At 40.8% G+C, this 16,071-nt stretch overlaps 1 protein-coding gene across 1 annotated transcript; it reads right to left on the bottom strand.

The window, feature by feature from the left end:
• Positions 1-8,316: 8,316 nt before the first annotated feature.
• Positions 8,317-15,567, bottom strand: si:dkey-11p23.7 (V-set and Ig domain-containing protein). Its single transcript, XM_044360287.1, has 3 exons — positions 15,513-15,567; positions 12,008-12,397; positions 8,317-8,941 (listed from the first exon to the last, which is right to left on the bottom strand). Exons 1-3 carry the CDS (start codon positions 15,565-15,567, stop codon positions 8,514-8,516), a joined length of 873 nt encoding a protein of 290 aa, XP_044216222.1. The 3' UTR covers positions 8,317-8,513.
• Between the last annotated feature and the right edge of the window lie 504 nt (positions 15,568-16,071).

Genomic DNA, 16,071 nt, shown 5'->3' with positions numbered 1-16,071 from the left:
TGCACTTTAGACTTCAGGTTTCTACATCACGCTTGTGAATACTGGACCACGATTGGCTCAAAACTAGCTGTGATGTCATAAATCCTGCAGGTACGACCAGGTGAGTTCAGAGAAACTTTCCTCCGTCAGCAGATGAAGGTGAAAACAAACTCTGCACATACATCATTCTGCAGAGAGAAGAGAACAATTTGTGGAGGAACTTAAATAGTTTCACTAGTTGTACTTGTGTTATCACCACTTCATGTTTAAAACACAGAGCTGTAACGTGGCCCTCGGACACACACTCATATGCATCTTATGCAAATATCTAACAAATAGCTCAGAGTTTGACTGACAAATCTTTGTTTCCATATTTGAAGGAGAGACGAGGAAAATTCATGAAAACACATACATATCGGCTGCTGACGAGCGACGAGCAGGTAGGACTCAGATTTACCTCCAAACAAGAAAATATGAAATATAAAACAGGAAATAGTTATGTAAGAGGATTTGTTGGGATAAAACACGTCACGAGCAAATTAGACTTTTGGAAATCCCCCAACATGATTTTTTTAATGGAATAGAAGTATATAATATAATAATGTAATAGTGTTCTGTGTAACAATCTCTGTTTCTCTGCATTTTTAAAATTAGGAAAGATCACCCTGTTTTATGCAGACAAACAACTTTTATATTTTGGTGCAAAAATCCACATGTGACTTTCTGTAAAGAGCCGAAATTAATAAGAGTCTCAATACACAATTATTTTGACTAATGACCTGAATTAGTTAATGATTTTGACTGTTGAACTTGTGTAAAAACTGTATTTGTGGAGGAAATCTGAGGTTTTCACATTAACTATCTCAGAGCAGCATCTAGTGGACATCAGAGGAACTGCAGCTGAACACATTTCAGCTCTGACTTCAGTTGTCAAACAATAATTAAAAAAATCAATTTAAAGTGAGAAATAAAGTGTGTATGAGTGCATAAACAAAATTATCAAGCTTTCTGAAGCAGGTCGAGGCTGCATGATGACAGAGTTAAATTCATGATAAATAAACAATAAATAAATAAGTAAAATAAATTAATAGGGACAACGCACAATACATTTATTATCCCAGGTAGAGCTACAAGCTCATTTCCATCTGTAGTTGCTGGCTGGAGGCCAACAGCTCAATTAAAATATAACAGTTAGTTGTGATGAATTAAAACTTTACACTTTGAAAACAGAAACAGTAAAACATCCAGCAGTAGAAGAAGAACTCAGATCCTTTACTTCAGTAAAAGTAGAACACAGCAATGTAAAAATACTCCATTACAAGTAAAAGTCCTGCATGAAAAATCCTCCTACAGTAAAAGTACATAAGTATTATGAGCTTGATGTAGTTAAAGTATTGCAGTAAAAGTACATAAGTATTATGAGCTTGATGTAGTTAAAGTATTGCAGTAAAAGTACATAAGTATTATGAGCTTGATGTAGTTAAAGTATTGCAGTAAAAGTAGTGGTTTGGTCCCTCTGACTGATATATTATTATATATGACATCATTAGATTATTAATAGTGAAGCATCAGTGTTAGAGCAGCATGTTACTGTTGTAGCTGCTGGAGGTGGAGCTAGTTTACACTACTTTATATACAGTTAGCTAGTTTAGTCCAGTGGTTCCCAACCTAGGGGTCGGGGCCCTCCAAAGGGTCAGCAGATAAATCTGAGGGGTGGTGAGATGATTAATGGGAGAGGAAAGAAGAAAAAACAAAGTTCTGATACACAAATCTGTTTTCAGTTTTTGGACTTTTTCTCTAATCTTTGATTTTTGCTGAAATATTGGATCATTTGAACATTTATTGAAATGAAAGCATGTGAGAAGTTTAGAGGGAAAAATCACTATTTGGTGGAGCTGTTAACAACTCATAGACATGTGAAATGTGACCCCGACTACACACTGCTTTTTGTAAGACGTCAAAAGACAAAAAGGTTGGAAACCACTGGTTTCATCTTTAACAATGTGTTGTATTTTAAAAGCTTGTTATATTATCCATTGTGTCAAATCTTCATCTGAAAAGTAACTAAAGCTGTCAAATAAATGTAGTGGAGTAGAAAGTACAATATTTCCCTCTGAAATGTAGAAAGTAGCATCACATGGAAATACTCAAGTACAGTACAAGTACCTCAAAACTGTACTTCAGTACAATACTTTCCTCAAATAATGCATTTGCATTTCTCTAATTACAGTTGCGGTCTGCTCTTTCAATCCAATTTCTCCATCCTCACTGTCTGATATGATAATGAAAATTAAACCCTCAACTTGTCCTTCAGAGATTCTTCCTGTAAAATTTTTGAAACAACATTTTTACTAGAGTTTCCGCCTCTATTCTGCAAATTTTTAATTGCTCTCTGTTGACAGGATCTCTTCCTGCCCTCGTTCAACCACTTTTAAAAAAAGCCGTCTCTTGATCCTTCTGATTTTAACTATTCGAGGCCTATTTCTAAGCTCTCGAGGTTTTAGAAATGATCGTAGAAGATCAACTGCTCACTTTTATTCATGAAAATAATATTTTTGAGAAATTCCAGTCTGGTTTTAGAAAAAACCATAGTACTGAAACTGCTTTTCTCACAGTCATTAATGACTCATTGCTGTCGGCTGATGCTGGCCATAAATCCATTCTTGTTTTCCTGGACATAAGCGCAGCATTCAATACCGCTGACCATGATATCCTCTCAGACCGTCTTGAAAACTGGGTTGGTATCAGTGGTACTGCCTTGAAATGGTTCAGGTCCTACCTAAAGGACAGATGCTTCTGTACTGGTATCCCTGATTCTAGGTCAGCTACAACGGGTTATCACTGCAGGGTGACCAAAGGTGCGGTGCTAGGTCCAATCCTCTTTTCCATTTACATGCTCCCTCCAGGCTACCTCATGTGCAGACATAATATCAATTTCCATTTTTACGCAGACGATACTCAGATCTATCTAAACTGTGACCCTGAAAACAACTATCAGAACGATGCAAACCTGCTAAAATGTCTGACTGACATCCACACCTGGACTTGTTTTAAGCACAGATAATTCATTTCAGGTGCCACTCCAGAGACTCCAGGTCTAAAAACATTCGTCATCGATCCTGTGGTCAACATGTATCCTGTGTTGCTCCTCTTCCTGCTGCTGGCTGCACTGAACCCAGGTAAGATTCTGCCCTCGACAGGCAATTGTCAGCATCAGTCATTTGTTCAAATGCTTAAAGCTGAGCAGACACCACACACTTTATATAAAGATGGACATAGCGAGGTGTGACATCACCTGTTGGTTTTGTTGGAGTTGGTTTGAAGCTCAGAGTTGCAGCTTTTGTAGTGTGAGGTGTTGCCTTTAATGCTCTGGAATCAAACCTTGGACAAAAAGCTGCTTCAGCTAAATTGTATCATAATCAAGTAACATTAAACTTAGTGAAATATTGACACAATAGTCTGACTCAGTGTGAGCACTCAGTCAACGCCCACACGGCAGACATCAAAGCTACTATAAGTCTTCACATCTTATTAACACAGCAATAATTTCCAAAATGACCAAAAGCACACTTATTGAGACCAGAACAACTTGTTGGAAAAAAGATTGATTTAGTATTTCTAGAGAGAAGTTGAGGCTTTTTGAATGGGAGCCAGTTGTAGCATCTCATGGCCTCCAGTGGTGCTTCAAGGTATTTCTGCATTGGCTTCAGCCTCAAGCTGTGGTAGTTGTTTCTTTTTTTAATGAAAAATATGACCATGTGTTTGAGATCTCAGCAGATTCTTTTTTCCTTTTCCAGAATGCACGGCCACCGTACCTGAAAACAGCACTGGCCTGAATTTCATTGTCGCTTTTCCGGAGAACATCGCCTACTATCATCCTGCTCCACACAAAAACCAGGTCTATATCACCGCCTTGTATGACAACACCCAGGTCACCATCACACAGTACATCTACCATACAACAACACGTACACTGGGTGCTGGAGAGACTCAGGATTTCTTGCTTGATGCAAGACTGGAGCTCAAAAAGAATGAAATCTCCAACAATACTCTCCAAATTACCAGCACCAAAGATATCACTGTCCATGCCATCAGCCTTAAGAGCAACAGTGTTCAAACTGCTCTGGTTATACCTACTGACAAACTGGGGACAGAGTACTTCATCCCACCAATACCCACAATCCAAGGAACCACTGACCCTGCGGACATAGTCACGACTTCTGTAACTGAAAGAGGTCCATTCAGACTCATTGTCGTCAATGCAGACCAACAGAACAAGGTAACTGTTGAAGGTAAACTGGATGAAGTTCCTCTTCAGCCCTACCAGAGCATTCAGATCTCATTAAATGCAGAGGTGGCGTTGCGAGCTGTGAAAACCGACCAGCCGGCGGCGGTCCTCTTCGGTCATACTTGCGCCATGCGGCACAACTGCTCCTGCAGGATGCTGTACACTCTGCTGCCGCCAGCCAAAGAGAAGAAGCTCAAGTTCTTCATTCCTCCTGTGCTGGCCAAGGATGCTGAAGCTGAAACATTTGTACTTCTGTCAGAGAAACAATCCTACAAAGTAGATCCCTTCAACCTGGACTCACCGCTGGTGGAGACCTCTGGTACCGCCGTTCTCTACCGTCCCAGCTTGCTCCTACCTCTGATCCCAGAGACAGACTTTGCCTCTTGCTATGTGGTCAATTTCATTCCCAACATGCAGAACTTTGCTGTGATCGTGGTCCACAAAGATTTCACTGACGGGGTTCATGTTAGAAGTCTTCCTCTGGAGAGTCCAGAGTGGCAAACGCTGAAAGGGACAGAGTTCGTCTCAACGCGCGTTACTCTGGCAACGGGAAAGAGCATCATCTGGCACGATTCCTCCAAAATGGCTGTCTACTTTCTGGGAATGAAGGGAAACGCTCTGTTTGGGAACCCGGCACCCATCATCAGCAACACCCCAGGTAAGGAGCTGCGTCATGAACAATAGCAGTGTTGCCAGACTGGGCAGGTTCCCGCCTAATTGGGCTTTTTTTGTACGGGTCAAAATTGGTTTGGGTGGGTGAACAAAACTTGGGCTGGTTTGGGATCAGTTTGGCGGTTTACAAACATTATACATTTTATAGGCTAATTTGAAACAAAACCCAATAGCATGTGCTCCATCCCATCAGTCATCATGATGTTACTAGACAGCTACGCCCCACTGCAGAGTCACTGGTTGCCAATCACAATGACACAACAGCTGTACATAACGGTAACCATAGCGCCCAAACAAAGAGCGACATCTGTCAGTTATGCAGTGTTACCCAAAATCTCCTAAATAAAGTTAAAACTTATCGTGTCATTGGCTGAAATGAGATCGAGTTGCAAAAAGACAGCAGCCTCCTTTATAAACGAGTGTGTGGAGGATGCTCTCATTTCACTGTGAGGTTAGTCGAGGCTAAAGTTAACTAACGGCAAAGCAATATGTTGACATCATTTATTTATATGGAGGACAACACTCCAGTCCAGAAGATGACGGTAATGCACCTAAAAGCTGTTTGCCAACCACCAATAAACAACAGAAGAGGAAGAGCGCTTCTCTCTTCTTTACGGCAATGTTTGATAAATCTCGGCCAATACATCAGGATCTGGACTTGGATTTGATTTTTCTTATTGTAGTTAAAGCTGTGGCTGAATCACTGCATATGACTGAGTTCATTGTCCTCTATCCACCAAAGTGCACATTAATTTGCACAAAAAATAAAGTTTGGGTTGGGTTTCGAATGAAAGGGCTCTCCATACTTTTTAATGCACTGGGTTCCCCTTTAGCGTCATTTTTTAACGTGCAGTGTAGTCCGACAGACTTCTGCTGAGCTCCCACTACGTCTGAAATAGATGCTATGAGATCGATGACGTCTAAATAAGGTGACAAATTTCAGCCTGGTCGCCAGAATAAAACGTTGGCATTCTATGTTTCTGCAGACCACAGATACATTGAATATGTACATTTCAACATCTGTAATACGGAGCATATTAACATCTCAACAATACGTATCATATCAACGTTTCTGAAGTGAGTCACTTCACATGACATCTATATAAGCTGACTTACTTTCTCATTAGGAAGTGGACGGGTCAGTTGATGGCTCGTAATGATGTTGGCAGAAAGCACAGAGCACGGTTCGAGACCAATTTGCTGTTTTTAAAAAAAAAAAAATTATTTTAACTCAAACCATGATCTTTCCCTAACCCTAACCAAGTGGTTTTTGTGCCTAAACCTAACCAGACCTTAACCACCACGTTGTCACACCATAAAATATAATTATTTTTTAACAGTGACTACCGTGATACTGCGCGTTAAAAAGTGACGCCAGGGGTTCTGACCAAGCTTCGATATGTGACAAGTTGGGAGTGAGAACGTGTTGAACATTCACCAGTAATTGATTTCTTATGGAAAATGCACTCTAATTTGAGTTTGTTCTGTTTCGTCTGAACTCTTTGCCAGATTTCAGGGGCTGCGTCTTGATTCCAGAAGTCGTGAAAATCGGAGAAGTGGCAGACGGCTGGCGTGAATCTCTGAAGTACTGCAGAGACAACAACCTGGAGCTGGTCAGCTTCTCCACAGCTCAACTCCAGAAACAGATCTATGACAGAATCATCCAGGCCAAGAACGACAGCCTGCAGGAAGCGTGGATCGGCATGCGGCGGAGCTCCCTGACCGGGGAGTGGTACTGGCTGGACCAGGCTCCGGTCAACAGCACCAACTGGGAGGAAGGGGAGCCCGGCACGGTGCAGGACGGCCAGTGTGTTATCATGAGCCTGGAGACCAGTAAGAACTTTGGCTGGAGTGACAAGGACTGCTGCCGAGCTGCCCGTCCCGTCTGCTACGGAAGCCCCGTCCTGTTACCCATGTAGACGATCAGGCAGAGTGACAAGCTTTAATGTTTGATTTCTGAACATGTCATTCATTCTGACGTCATGCTAATAGTTTTCATGGTCTATTTTAAAATGTAGTGAGAGAATGATTCTTAAACATTAACTAAGCAGTTTTATTTGTCTGTTACAACTACAACTGTGCTCTAGTTGCCATGTGCTAATTTTAATGGAATATTGTTGAAATGTCTGATTAAATGTTGTCCGAAGGCTAGGGGTGTGCCCGAATACAAATACGTTATTCAGCAAAGCACAAATAGTGGGTTTTATACAAATACTTTAAAAATTATTTGTTTTTGGGAAGAAAAAAAAAACATGTCAAATACCAGCGAGCAGGTCGGTTACATCACTATCTCAGTGTCTCTCCTCTGCTCCGCTGTGACGTCTATCAGCAGGTCTCAGTGAGGGGAGTCACATCCACCTGCTACATGACGCACATTTCCTTATTTGGACATCAGTCCTGGAGTTGGGGGTGTTCCCCAGAGATAAAGCTGAACTACTGACACAAGCAAAGTGCTCTCAAGAGACTCTCCATAACCTGTTGTTCCTCTTCTCCTTTCCACAAAGTTAGGTTGTAAAAAATAGGCAATAAATGAAAAGTGCAAAGTGCAAGAATCACCTTTAAAGTTCTTCTACTTGTTACACGCTGTGCTGTCTGTGTGTTATGGGTGTATAAATAGGTAGAGGTCTGTCTGCAATGAGGTGATGAGTAAAGTTTTATCTCAGTAGTCAGCGCAGTCGTCTCTGATCTGGGAGACTCCAGTTAGAGACCCGGTGTGGGGACGTCGTCCTTCATAAGGTAGTTTATTCATGAACACTTATTGTAACACTTTAATTTTCTAAAATGAAAAGCGTAATAAAAACAAAAACAGAGGTCCACTTCAGGTGTGAATCATTAATGTATTGATTGTTTCAAAAGCAAAATAAAGTGACTGGGATTTGATTGGTCAGAGGAAATCTGATATTCATCACTTTTGTTTTTTCAACTCAACAACAGCTTGAATTTTATAGTAAATAAAGACGTTCAACCCGTTTGTAGATGCAGCAGACTCAGTGCACTGTGTGATGCTACTGATGGTTTCATTTAATCTATTTCACTGTGAGAAATGAGACTGTTTCCTACGGTGGCCCCGAAGGACAAAACATATAAAAACAGAACCACAAACATGAAGACAACTGCAGAAATGTGTTTTTTCCTTTTGCAATATAGTTACCACCAATACATAAATAATAAATTAATATTTATTTACATTTAAGTGGAGCTTTTATTACAAGGACATTCCTGTTAATCAGAACCAAATTACAGGAACCTTCATAGAAATAACATTGAAGTTAAAGACTCCTAAGAGTTACGATAATCATATCAGCATGACTGCTCCAAAAGAAACTTTATACTCATTTGAAATTATGAAATAATTTATTATACATACATGGGTCATTCCAAAAGACAATATTTTCGAAACCAACAGTTAAATGTTTATAATAAAACATCAGGACTTTATTGGGTTTTATTCAGGACCAAAAAGCTCCTGAAACTTTTAGATCATGTGATTAATCATTCACACAGTAATAATAATAATCAGATAATTAACCAGTCTGATAAACATATATAAATATAAACCAATCATCAGAGCAGGTTACTTCCACCAGCAGCTGAGTCCCTGCAGAGCTCCTCCCTGCACCATCCACACCCCCGTCCCCACCAGCAGGATGACCTTTGCCCCCAGAGCGACAGACAGCAGCAGCAGGAGCGGAGGCGACGCTCCGGCCACAGACAGCGGCGGTCGGGGGGGCAGGACGTACAGCGTGGCCTGCTCTTTGCCCAGCGGGTTGGAGGCGCTGCAGGTGTACTGCTGCCCGGGCTCCACGTCTCTCAGCTGGCTGACGGTGTGGTAGCGAGTCGGGGACTCCTGAGCCAGCGGGCCAGAGACCAGAGAACCCTCCAGCAGGTCATCGGGGCCGAGCCACTGGACGTCCGGCAGCGGCGAGCCCTGCACCCGACACAGAGCTCTGTAACCAGCCTGCTCGCTGCCCTCCACCGACAGAGCCAGGATCTTTGGAGGAGCTGCAGCAGGAAGGAAAACAGACGAGTAAATGATGGAAAACACTGAAAACACATGAAAACTAATCCATGAAAGAGATGCAGCAGGGTGTGTCGTCAGTTATGAGACAGGAGTCGATGGAATAAAGGTCTCTCTTGAACTTTTGTCCAGCTGGTTCGGGGGTCTAAAATGGTATCAGTTCAGATCTTTGTGTCTTTTTGCAGCAAGGCAGCATGAAAACACAAAAACATGAAACAGGGACACAATAAGACAATTAAAGACATTAAAAGTGCTGCTATTATGATTCAGAATAAAATAAAGTTAAAAGCAAGAAAAACAGCAACAAGAAGAGTAAAGATAAGAGAAATTAAAGCTGTAAGCAGCGTTGGTCGGGACCTCGCACTCTGGTCCATCAGGATCAGATCATTCTGCTTTTTAAAAATGAGGGATACAAGTGTGGTGTGCTTTTATTTTGAAAGTTTGATTGACAGGATGAGAATTTTCTGCAGGGTGAGACATGTCTGTCTTGCTCACACCTGTGGCATCAAAATCATGCAAGTTTTGGGCCCATTCACTTGAATTTCAATTAGTAAATTGAAAACTCCTAACCTAATGAACCTAATTTTCATCAAGTCTATTTTTAGAAAAGGAAAGACTTTTAACTCACATGACCTGGTCAAAGTGTGATTGACATGTGTACTGTCAGGTGTGTAGAGACAATAAGTAACTGCAGCTGGACACAGAAAAATACTCATATATTTGAATGGAGAGTGTGAGCGAACCCACACCTTTTTGAACATTTACTGCTTCCACATAGTTTTAGATACAAACTTCATTTGAACTTTAAATGAGTCACGAGACTTTGACCTACAAATCTTGAATTTACATGTTTTTTCTATATTTTACTGTTTTTGAGATATTAGAGTGTGAGTTTTAAAGTCTTTTCTTGCTCCTCCTGTGATTTTATAATGAGTGTGTATTGCGGAATGTTTCACAGCACTGAGGGAGTGACATCACCAGGAGCAGTTGGAGAGGAGGATTTTAGAGTACGCTTCTTGTGAAATCTCCACATAAATCCCATGACTTTGGCCAAATCTTACATTAAAAATCATATCTTAGTAGGAAATTATCTCGCAAATCCATTGATACAGGTTTGAAAGTGGTCAGACTTATAGTTTAGACATCAGAAGCCTCTGTTTGACACAAACTTCATGCCCATAGATTGCCTCCCCATTGGTTTACATTGTAAGGCGTGATGTGGCACTGCAACTTTCAGGGTTTATTAAATCCAAACCGTTCGAGTTATTACAAAGTTTTTAACAACTTTTTTTCAGCATAGTGTCATAAGTCACCTATTAAAGTTTGAAGCCGATACCATTAACGCCCTCTGAGGAGATAGCGTTTGTTCGGAGGCCAAAACTGGGGCAAAGTCTTATTTTGAAAGGCTAATTGCGGACTTCCTGTTGGATTTAGGTCAGGGGTGTCAGTGTGTGATTTGTAGGTCTTGATGAGACGAATAATTGAGTTTTGGTTTGATCTCTCTACGACATTCCTACGGGCCGTGGCGGCCATTTTACTTAAGTCGCTAGAGAGCACATTTTGGCACTTTAGGGGTTAATTTTTACATTTTATCAAATTTTTTACCAGACCTGATGTGCATGCTAAATTTGGTGAGTTTTTGAGCATGTTTAGGGGGTCAAATTTAGGGTTTAAGTGGCGTAATAATAAAGAAAGAAAGAAAGAAACACACACGAAAAACAATAGGGTCCTCCCCCTTAGGCGTGTCAGAAGCGGAGCGTCTTCTCTGTGGGGAAGCCTTCCGCCATTTAAAATCAGTTGCACTTCTATTACAGTAATTACAGCGGCCTAGTCAAAACTGGTAAAGTCCCTGAAGGCTACCGTAATTACTGCAGTAGCAGGGCAACTAAACTGCCCAATTTTGTTAACTTGCTCAGCTTTCGTTGATTTGGTCATTTTCCTTGATTTTTGTGCTTCTGCGGTGGTTAAGTAGCTACGTAGTTAAATGGTTTTTTATTCATCTGTTTTAATTGCGTTTATTGTTGATATACGACCAGGAGTCTGCACGGGGTGTTTTATTTTGAAAATTGACCGGATGCTCAATGCTGTTTCTGTGTCAGACTTCATGCCCAGCTCAATCTGCTCTGTGCTGCTTAGACGAGGCACCGCGCCAGAGCCGGAACGCGAATTTATTGGTTAGCATCTGTATGAGACGCACTGGGCTTTCAACTAACTCCAATGTAAACCCATCCACATCATTATTAGAGCATTTACCAACATGCAGTATCACCGCAGTTCATGAAACTTAATCGATAAGGTCTGGTTAAGCTTAGGCACAAAATCCACTTGGTTTGGGTTAAAATGATCATTTGAAAAGAAGTTTGAAATGGGAAGCGAACATTCCTGTTCAACTTGTTGCCATCTATGTATCTATGTAGCCATCCAGCCAATCTGCCACCTCTGAAGAAGGAAATATGTCACCTTATATAGACGTCATCGGTCTCATGGCGTCTATTTCAGGTGTTGTAGGAAATCTATAGAAGTGTATCAGACAACCCTGCATGTTGAATAATGACACCGAGGGGCGCGACAGGTGTCAGTATTTGAATGGGCTGCCTCCCTGCAAACTCTAATCTAAATTTAGCACCTCATTCATTAGAAAAAACGTTGCCTGTGAAAGTAATCCAGGCAGATGTTTGGCAATGCAACATAACTGGGATATATTCATTTCTAGGAGACAGAGCTGGTGAGGAACCAAGAGGCAGTTTATAATGAATTAGAGCACTTGTTGGATAAATTAAAACTTTGCACCTACTGCTTATCTCCAACTAGCTAGCATGTTCCTGGTTAGCTAGCAGCCACAGCAGCTCGCCAACTTCACCAAACATCTAGAACCTCCTAAATGAAGTTTATTTTCTCGACTGATCAGACACTTAGCCTTTGGAAGATTTATTTGTGGTTTGAGAGGTGGATGCATCTGTCTCCAGTGCTTCTTGGTTGCTTCTAAGACATCAGAGGACGTCCCAACATGTTTTATTTCTGTTTGACCTTTGCTCTCTGTAGAACCATACCTTCCACTCTCAGTCTGGTTCCCATCTTGTCCTCGAAGCTGATGTGTTCCCGGCCCTGGACCTCCACCCGGCAGAAATAGCGTCCGTTGTCCTGCAGGGTGGCGCTGTTGATGCGTAGCGACAGGTCGTGCTCCCGCGGGTTTCCCTCCAGTCGGTAGCGCTGGTCCTGCTTGGGCCCCGGCTCACATGTGGGGACTCCGGGCCGGCTGGTGCAGCGGTACAGGATGGTGGCGCCCGCTCCGTGGCCCAGACGCCACAGCACCTGCAGGGAGGAATGCTGGGAGTGCTGTGGGTGGCTGAAGGTGCAGGGCAGCACCACCGGGTAACCCTCCATGGCTCGTACCTCCGCCTGCACGTTAATGGACCAGCCGTCATCACTGGAGCCGAGGCCTGATGGAGGCAGCAGAGAGCATCTATGGTTCAATATCACAGCTGACACACAGGGTGTCTAATCATCAATGATTACTTCAAGCATTTGGTTGGCCATGTTATTTTTCTTCTTGTCAACAAATCTCATGATCTACTAACAAGTATTGTGTGTATACTAGGGGTGTGCTCGAATACAAATATGTTATTTGGCAAAGCACAAATAGTGGATTTTATACGAATATTTGTTTCATACCAATATTTTAAAAATTATTTGTTTTTGGGAAGAAAAAAAACATGTCAAATACCAGTTCACATGTCGGTTACATCGTTATCTCAGTCTATCTCCTCTGCTCCACTGTTACATCTATCAGGGGTAAGTCCCAATGGACATAACCTGTTGTTCCTCTTCTCCTTTCCACAAAGTTAGGTTGTAAAAAAATAGGCAATAAATGAAAAGTGCAAAGCAAGAATCACCTTTGAAGTTCTTCTACATGTTACAGGCTGTGCTGTCTGTGTGTTATGGGTGTATAAATAGGTAGAGGTCTGTCTGCAATGAGGTGATGAGTAAAGTTTTATCTCAGTAGTCAGCGCAGTCATCTATGACCTGGGAGACTCCAGTTAGAGACCTGGTGTGGGGACGTCGTCCTTCATAAGGTAGTTTATTCATGAACACTTATTGTAACACTTTAATTTTCTAAAATGAAAAGCGTAATAAATACAAAAACAGGATTTTTAAGCCTCTTACCAGTATTATATACAATCGAATACAAATACGAATACAAATAATTTTGCTTCCTCAACAAATACAAATACAAATACAAATACTGGGCTCTCTGCACATCCCTAATACAGAATCACAACCTCAGGACTCTGTACTGATGTTCTTTGAGAAATTTATAATGTAGCACAAAGTCCAGAAGTTGTGATCTGTAGCGCAACAAACTGGTGAAGCTGTAAACAGAACCGTGTTCCTGCACATACTCAGTGGCGTCTGCCTTACACAGAACTACTCTCCAGAGACTGAAAACATGATGCTGTTATTAGTCTTTGGAGCCGTTTCTAAACAAACTAACGTGACCAAACTCTTCATGATGAAGGAACATGTCACCCAGTGCAGCGGTGTGACTCACTGACGTGTTTTTAATAGTTTCTGGACAACAGCAGAGGAATCAGATATATCAGCTTTGATACACACACAATACGTGTTAGTAGATCAGTTCATTGTTGGATTTGTTGACAATAAGAAAAATATTGAGAAACACCAGAATGATCCTTTAATCTCCCTTCAGTCAGGATGAACATTACAGGGGGGAAATGACAGGATCTGGTCTGTAACAGACATTCAGCAGTACAGGAAGCCTCCTCAGGGGGGCGGCGGAGAGTTGGGTTCTGGTTAGAGGTGACACAAAGATACTGTGTATTATATATTTTAATACATTGAAAATAATAAATATGTGACTTTTCCTCTGTTTCTGCTCACAGATTGCTGTTGTCAAACATTCCTTTAACTCTTTTTATCTTTTTGTTTTATATCTGTGGTTTTGTCTTTTACTGTGAAGCACTTTCTGACCCTAAAGTCTGTCTTTTAAAGGTGTTTATTTGTCTTTATTTGCTTACTTATAAAGAAATCAGTAACACTTCACTTTAAGTCCTCATATCTGTCATCAATAATAAGCATATAAACAGTTAATAAATGGTTTATAACACACTATAATGTACTTATAAGTAGATATAAGGACATTTTAAGTGTTTATTAATGTTCAGTATTTATTCTAACTCCTCCTATGAAGACATATTTTATATTTTTACAGCTGTGTTTTACTATATTGACATTTATTATCTGTTTATACAGCAGCAAACAATTCTGTGTGTCCACAGGAGGAGTTATAGTTGTTATGTAATACATTAACTTCCTGGTTAACTTCCTGTCTGTCAAAGAATTGACTTTAAGATATTACTGTTGGTTTATAAAACACTAAATGGTTTAGGGCCAAAATACATCTCTGATCTGCTGCTACATTATGAACCATCCAGACCTCTCAGGTGGTCTGGGATCAGGTCTGCTTTCTGTCCCCAGAGTCAAAACTAAACATAGAGAAGCAGCTTTCAGTTTTTATGCTCCACATATCTGAACAAACTCCCAGAAAACTGTAGATCTGCTGCGACTCTCAGTTCTTTAAATCGCAGCTGAAGACTTTTCTGCCGCCTTGGAATTGCCTTGTTGTTGAAATGTGCTACACAAATAAACTTGCCTTGCCATTAATAAACACTTATATCTGCTGACAGCTGCATCATAGTCTTATAATCCATTTATTAAACGTTTACATGCTGATTATTAATGCTACACTTAACTTAAAGTAAAGAAATTGAACTAGTGAAGCCTTTCTGTCAACCACGTCTGTCACACAACAATTACAGGAACATAAAATACAATCATATCACAACTTTAATGATAAAAGATCATGTTTCTGAGTGTGTTTCTGAGTGTGTTTCTAAGTGTTTCTGAGTGTTTCTGAGTGTTTCTGAGTGTTTCTGAGTGTGTTTCTAAGTGTTTCTGAGTGTGTTTCTGAGTGTTTCTGAGTGTTTCTGAGTGTGTTTCTGAGTGTTTCTGGGTGTGTTTCTGAGTGTTTCTGGGTGTGTTTTTGAGTGTGTGTCTGAGTGTGTTTCTGAGTGTGTTTCTGTGTGTTTCTGAGTGTGTTTCTGAGTGTTTCCCGGTGTGTTTCTGAGTGTTTCTGAGTGTGTCTCTGAGTGTTTCTGAGTGTGTTTTTGAGTGTTTCTGAGTGTGTTTCTGAGTGTTTCTGAGTGTGTTTTTGAGTGTTTCCCGGTGTGTTTCTGAGTGTGTTTCTGAGTGTTTCTGAGTGTGTTTTTGAGTGTGCTTCTGAGTGTTTCTGAATGTGTTTCTGGGTGTGTTTTTGAGTGTGTTTTTGAGTGTGCTTCTGAGTGTTTCTGAATGTGTTTCTGGGTGTTTTTGAGTGTGTTTTTGAGTGTGTTTCTGAGTGTTTCTGAGTGTGTTTCTGAGTGTTTCTGGGTGTGTTTTTGAGTGTGTGTCTGAGTGTGTTTCTGAGTGTTTCTGAGTGTGTGTCTGAGTGTGTTTCTGAGTGTTTCTGAGTGTTTCTGAGTGTGTTCATCAGCTCACCTCCTGTAGCAGACAACAGCAGACTCAGAAAGCTGCAGACCAGCCGGACGTCCATGATGAGACTGCTGGAGAAACAACCAGGATGTGTGTGTGTTTGTTTGTGATTCATTTCAGTGTGACCCAGTGCTTCCAGAAATATCAGTCACATCTGTTTTTTGTTTTTTTTCCATTAATCTGTTTCTATTTCCTTCATTTCTTATTTATTATCAGGAAACCGGTTTGTCTGCATTTAAGAAAAACAGTAAAACAGATAAAGTTTAAATCAACATTTTTGTATTATTCAAACTTTACTTTGTCTTGCAGTGAGTGAAACCAGTGAAACCAGTCAGATATAACAAAGTAAAAATACTCCATTGGGAAATACTACTTTCCGTCACTGAGTGAGACTTTAAACACACACGTGATAAAATACATAAAACCTACAATAAAAACATGTAGAACAAACAGTACAACTGTGTGTTCCTTCTCTTTTTCTGCCTTTGAACGTGGCTCATAGTTTCATATGACACATTTCACAACACTTCCTGAATCTGGAGGCACGTTACGGTTTATTTTTGTC

The sequence above is a fragment of the Thunnus albacares genome, chromosome 8 (assembly GCF_914725855.1).
Source record: "Thunnus albacares chromosome 8, fThuAlb1.1, whole genome shotgun sequence".
Lineage (NCBI taxonomy): Eukaryota > Metazoa > Chordata > Actinopteri > Scombriformes > Scombridae > Thunnus > Thunnus albacares.
This window is presented reverse-complemented; position numbering and strand designations above follow the sequence as displayed.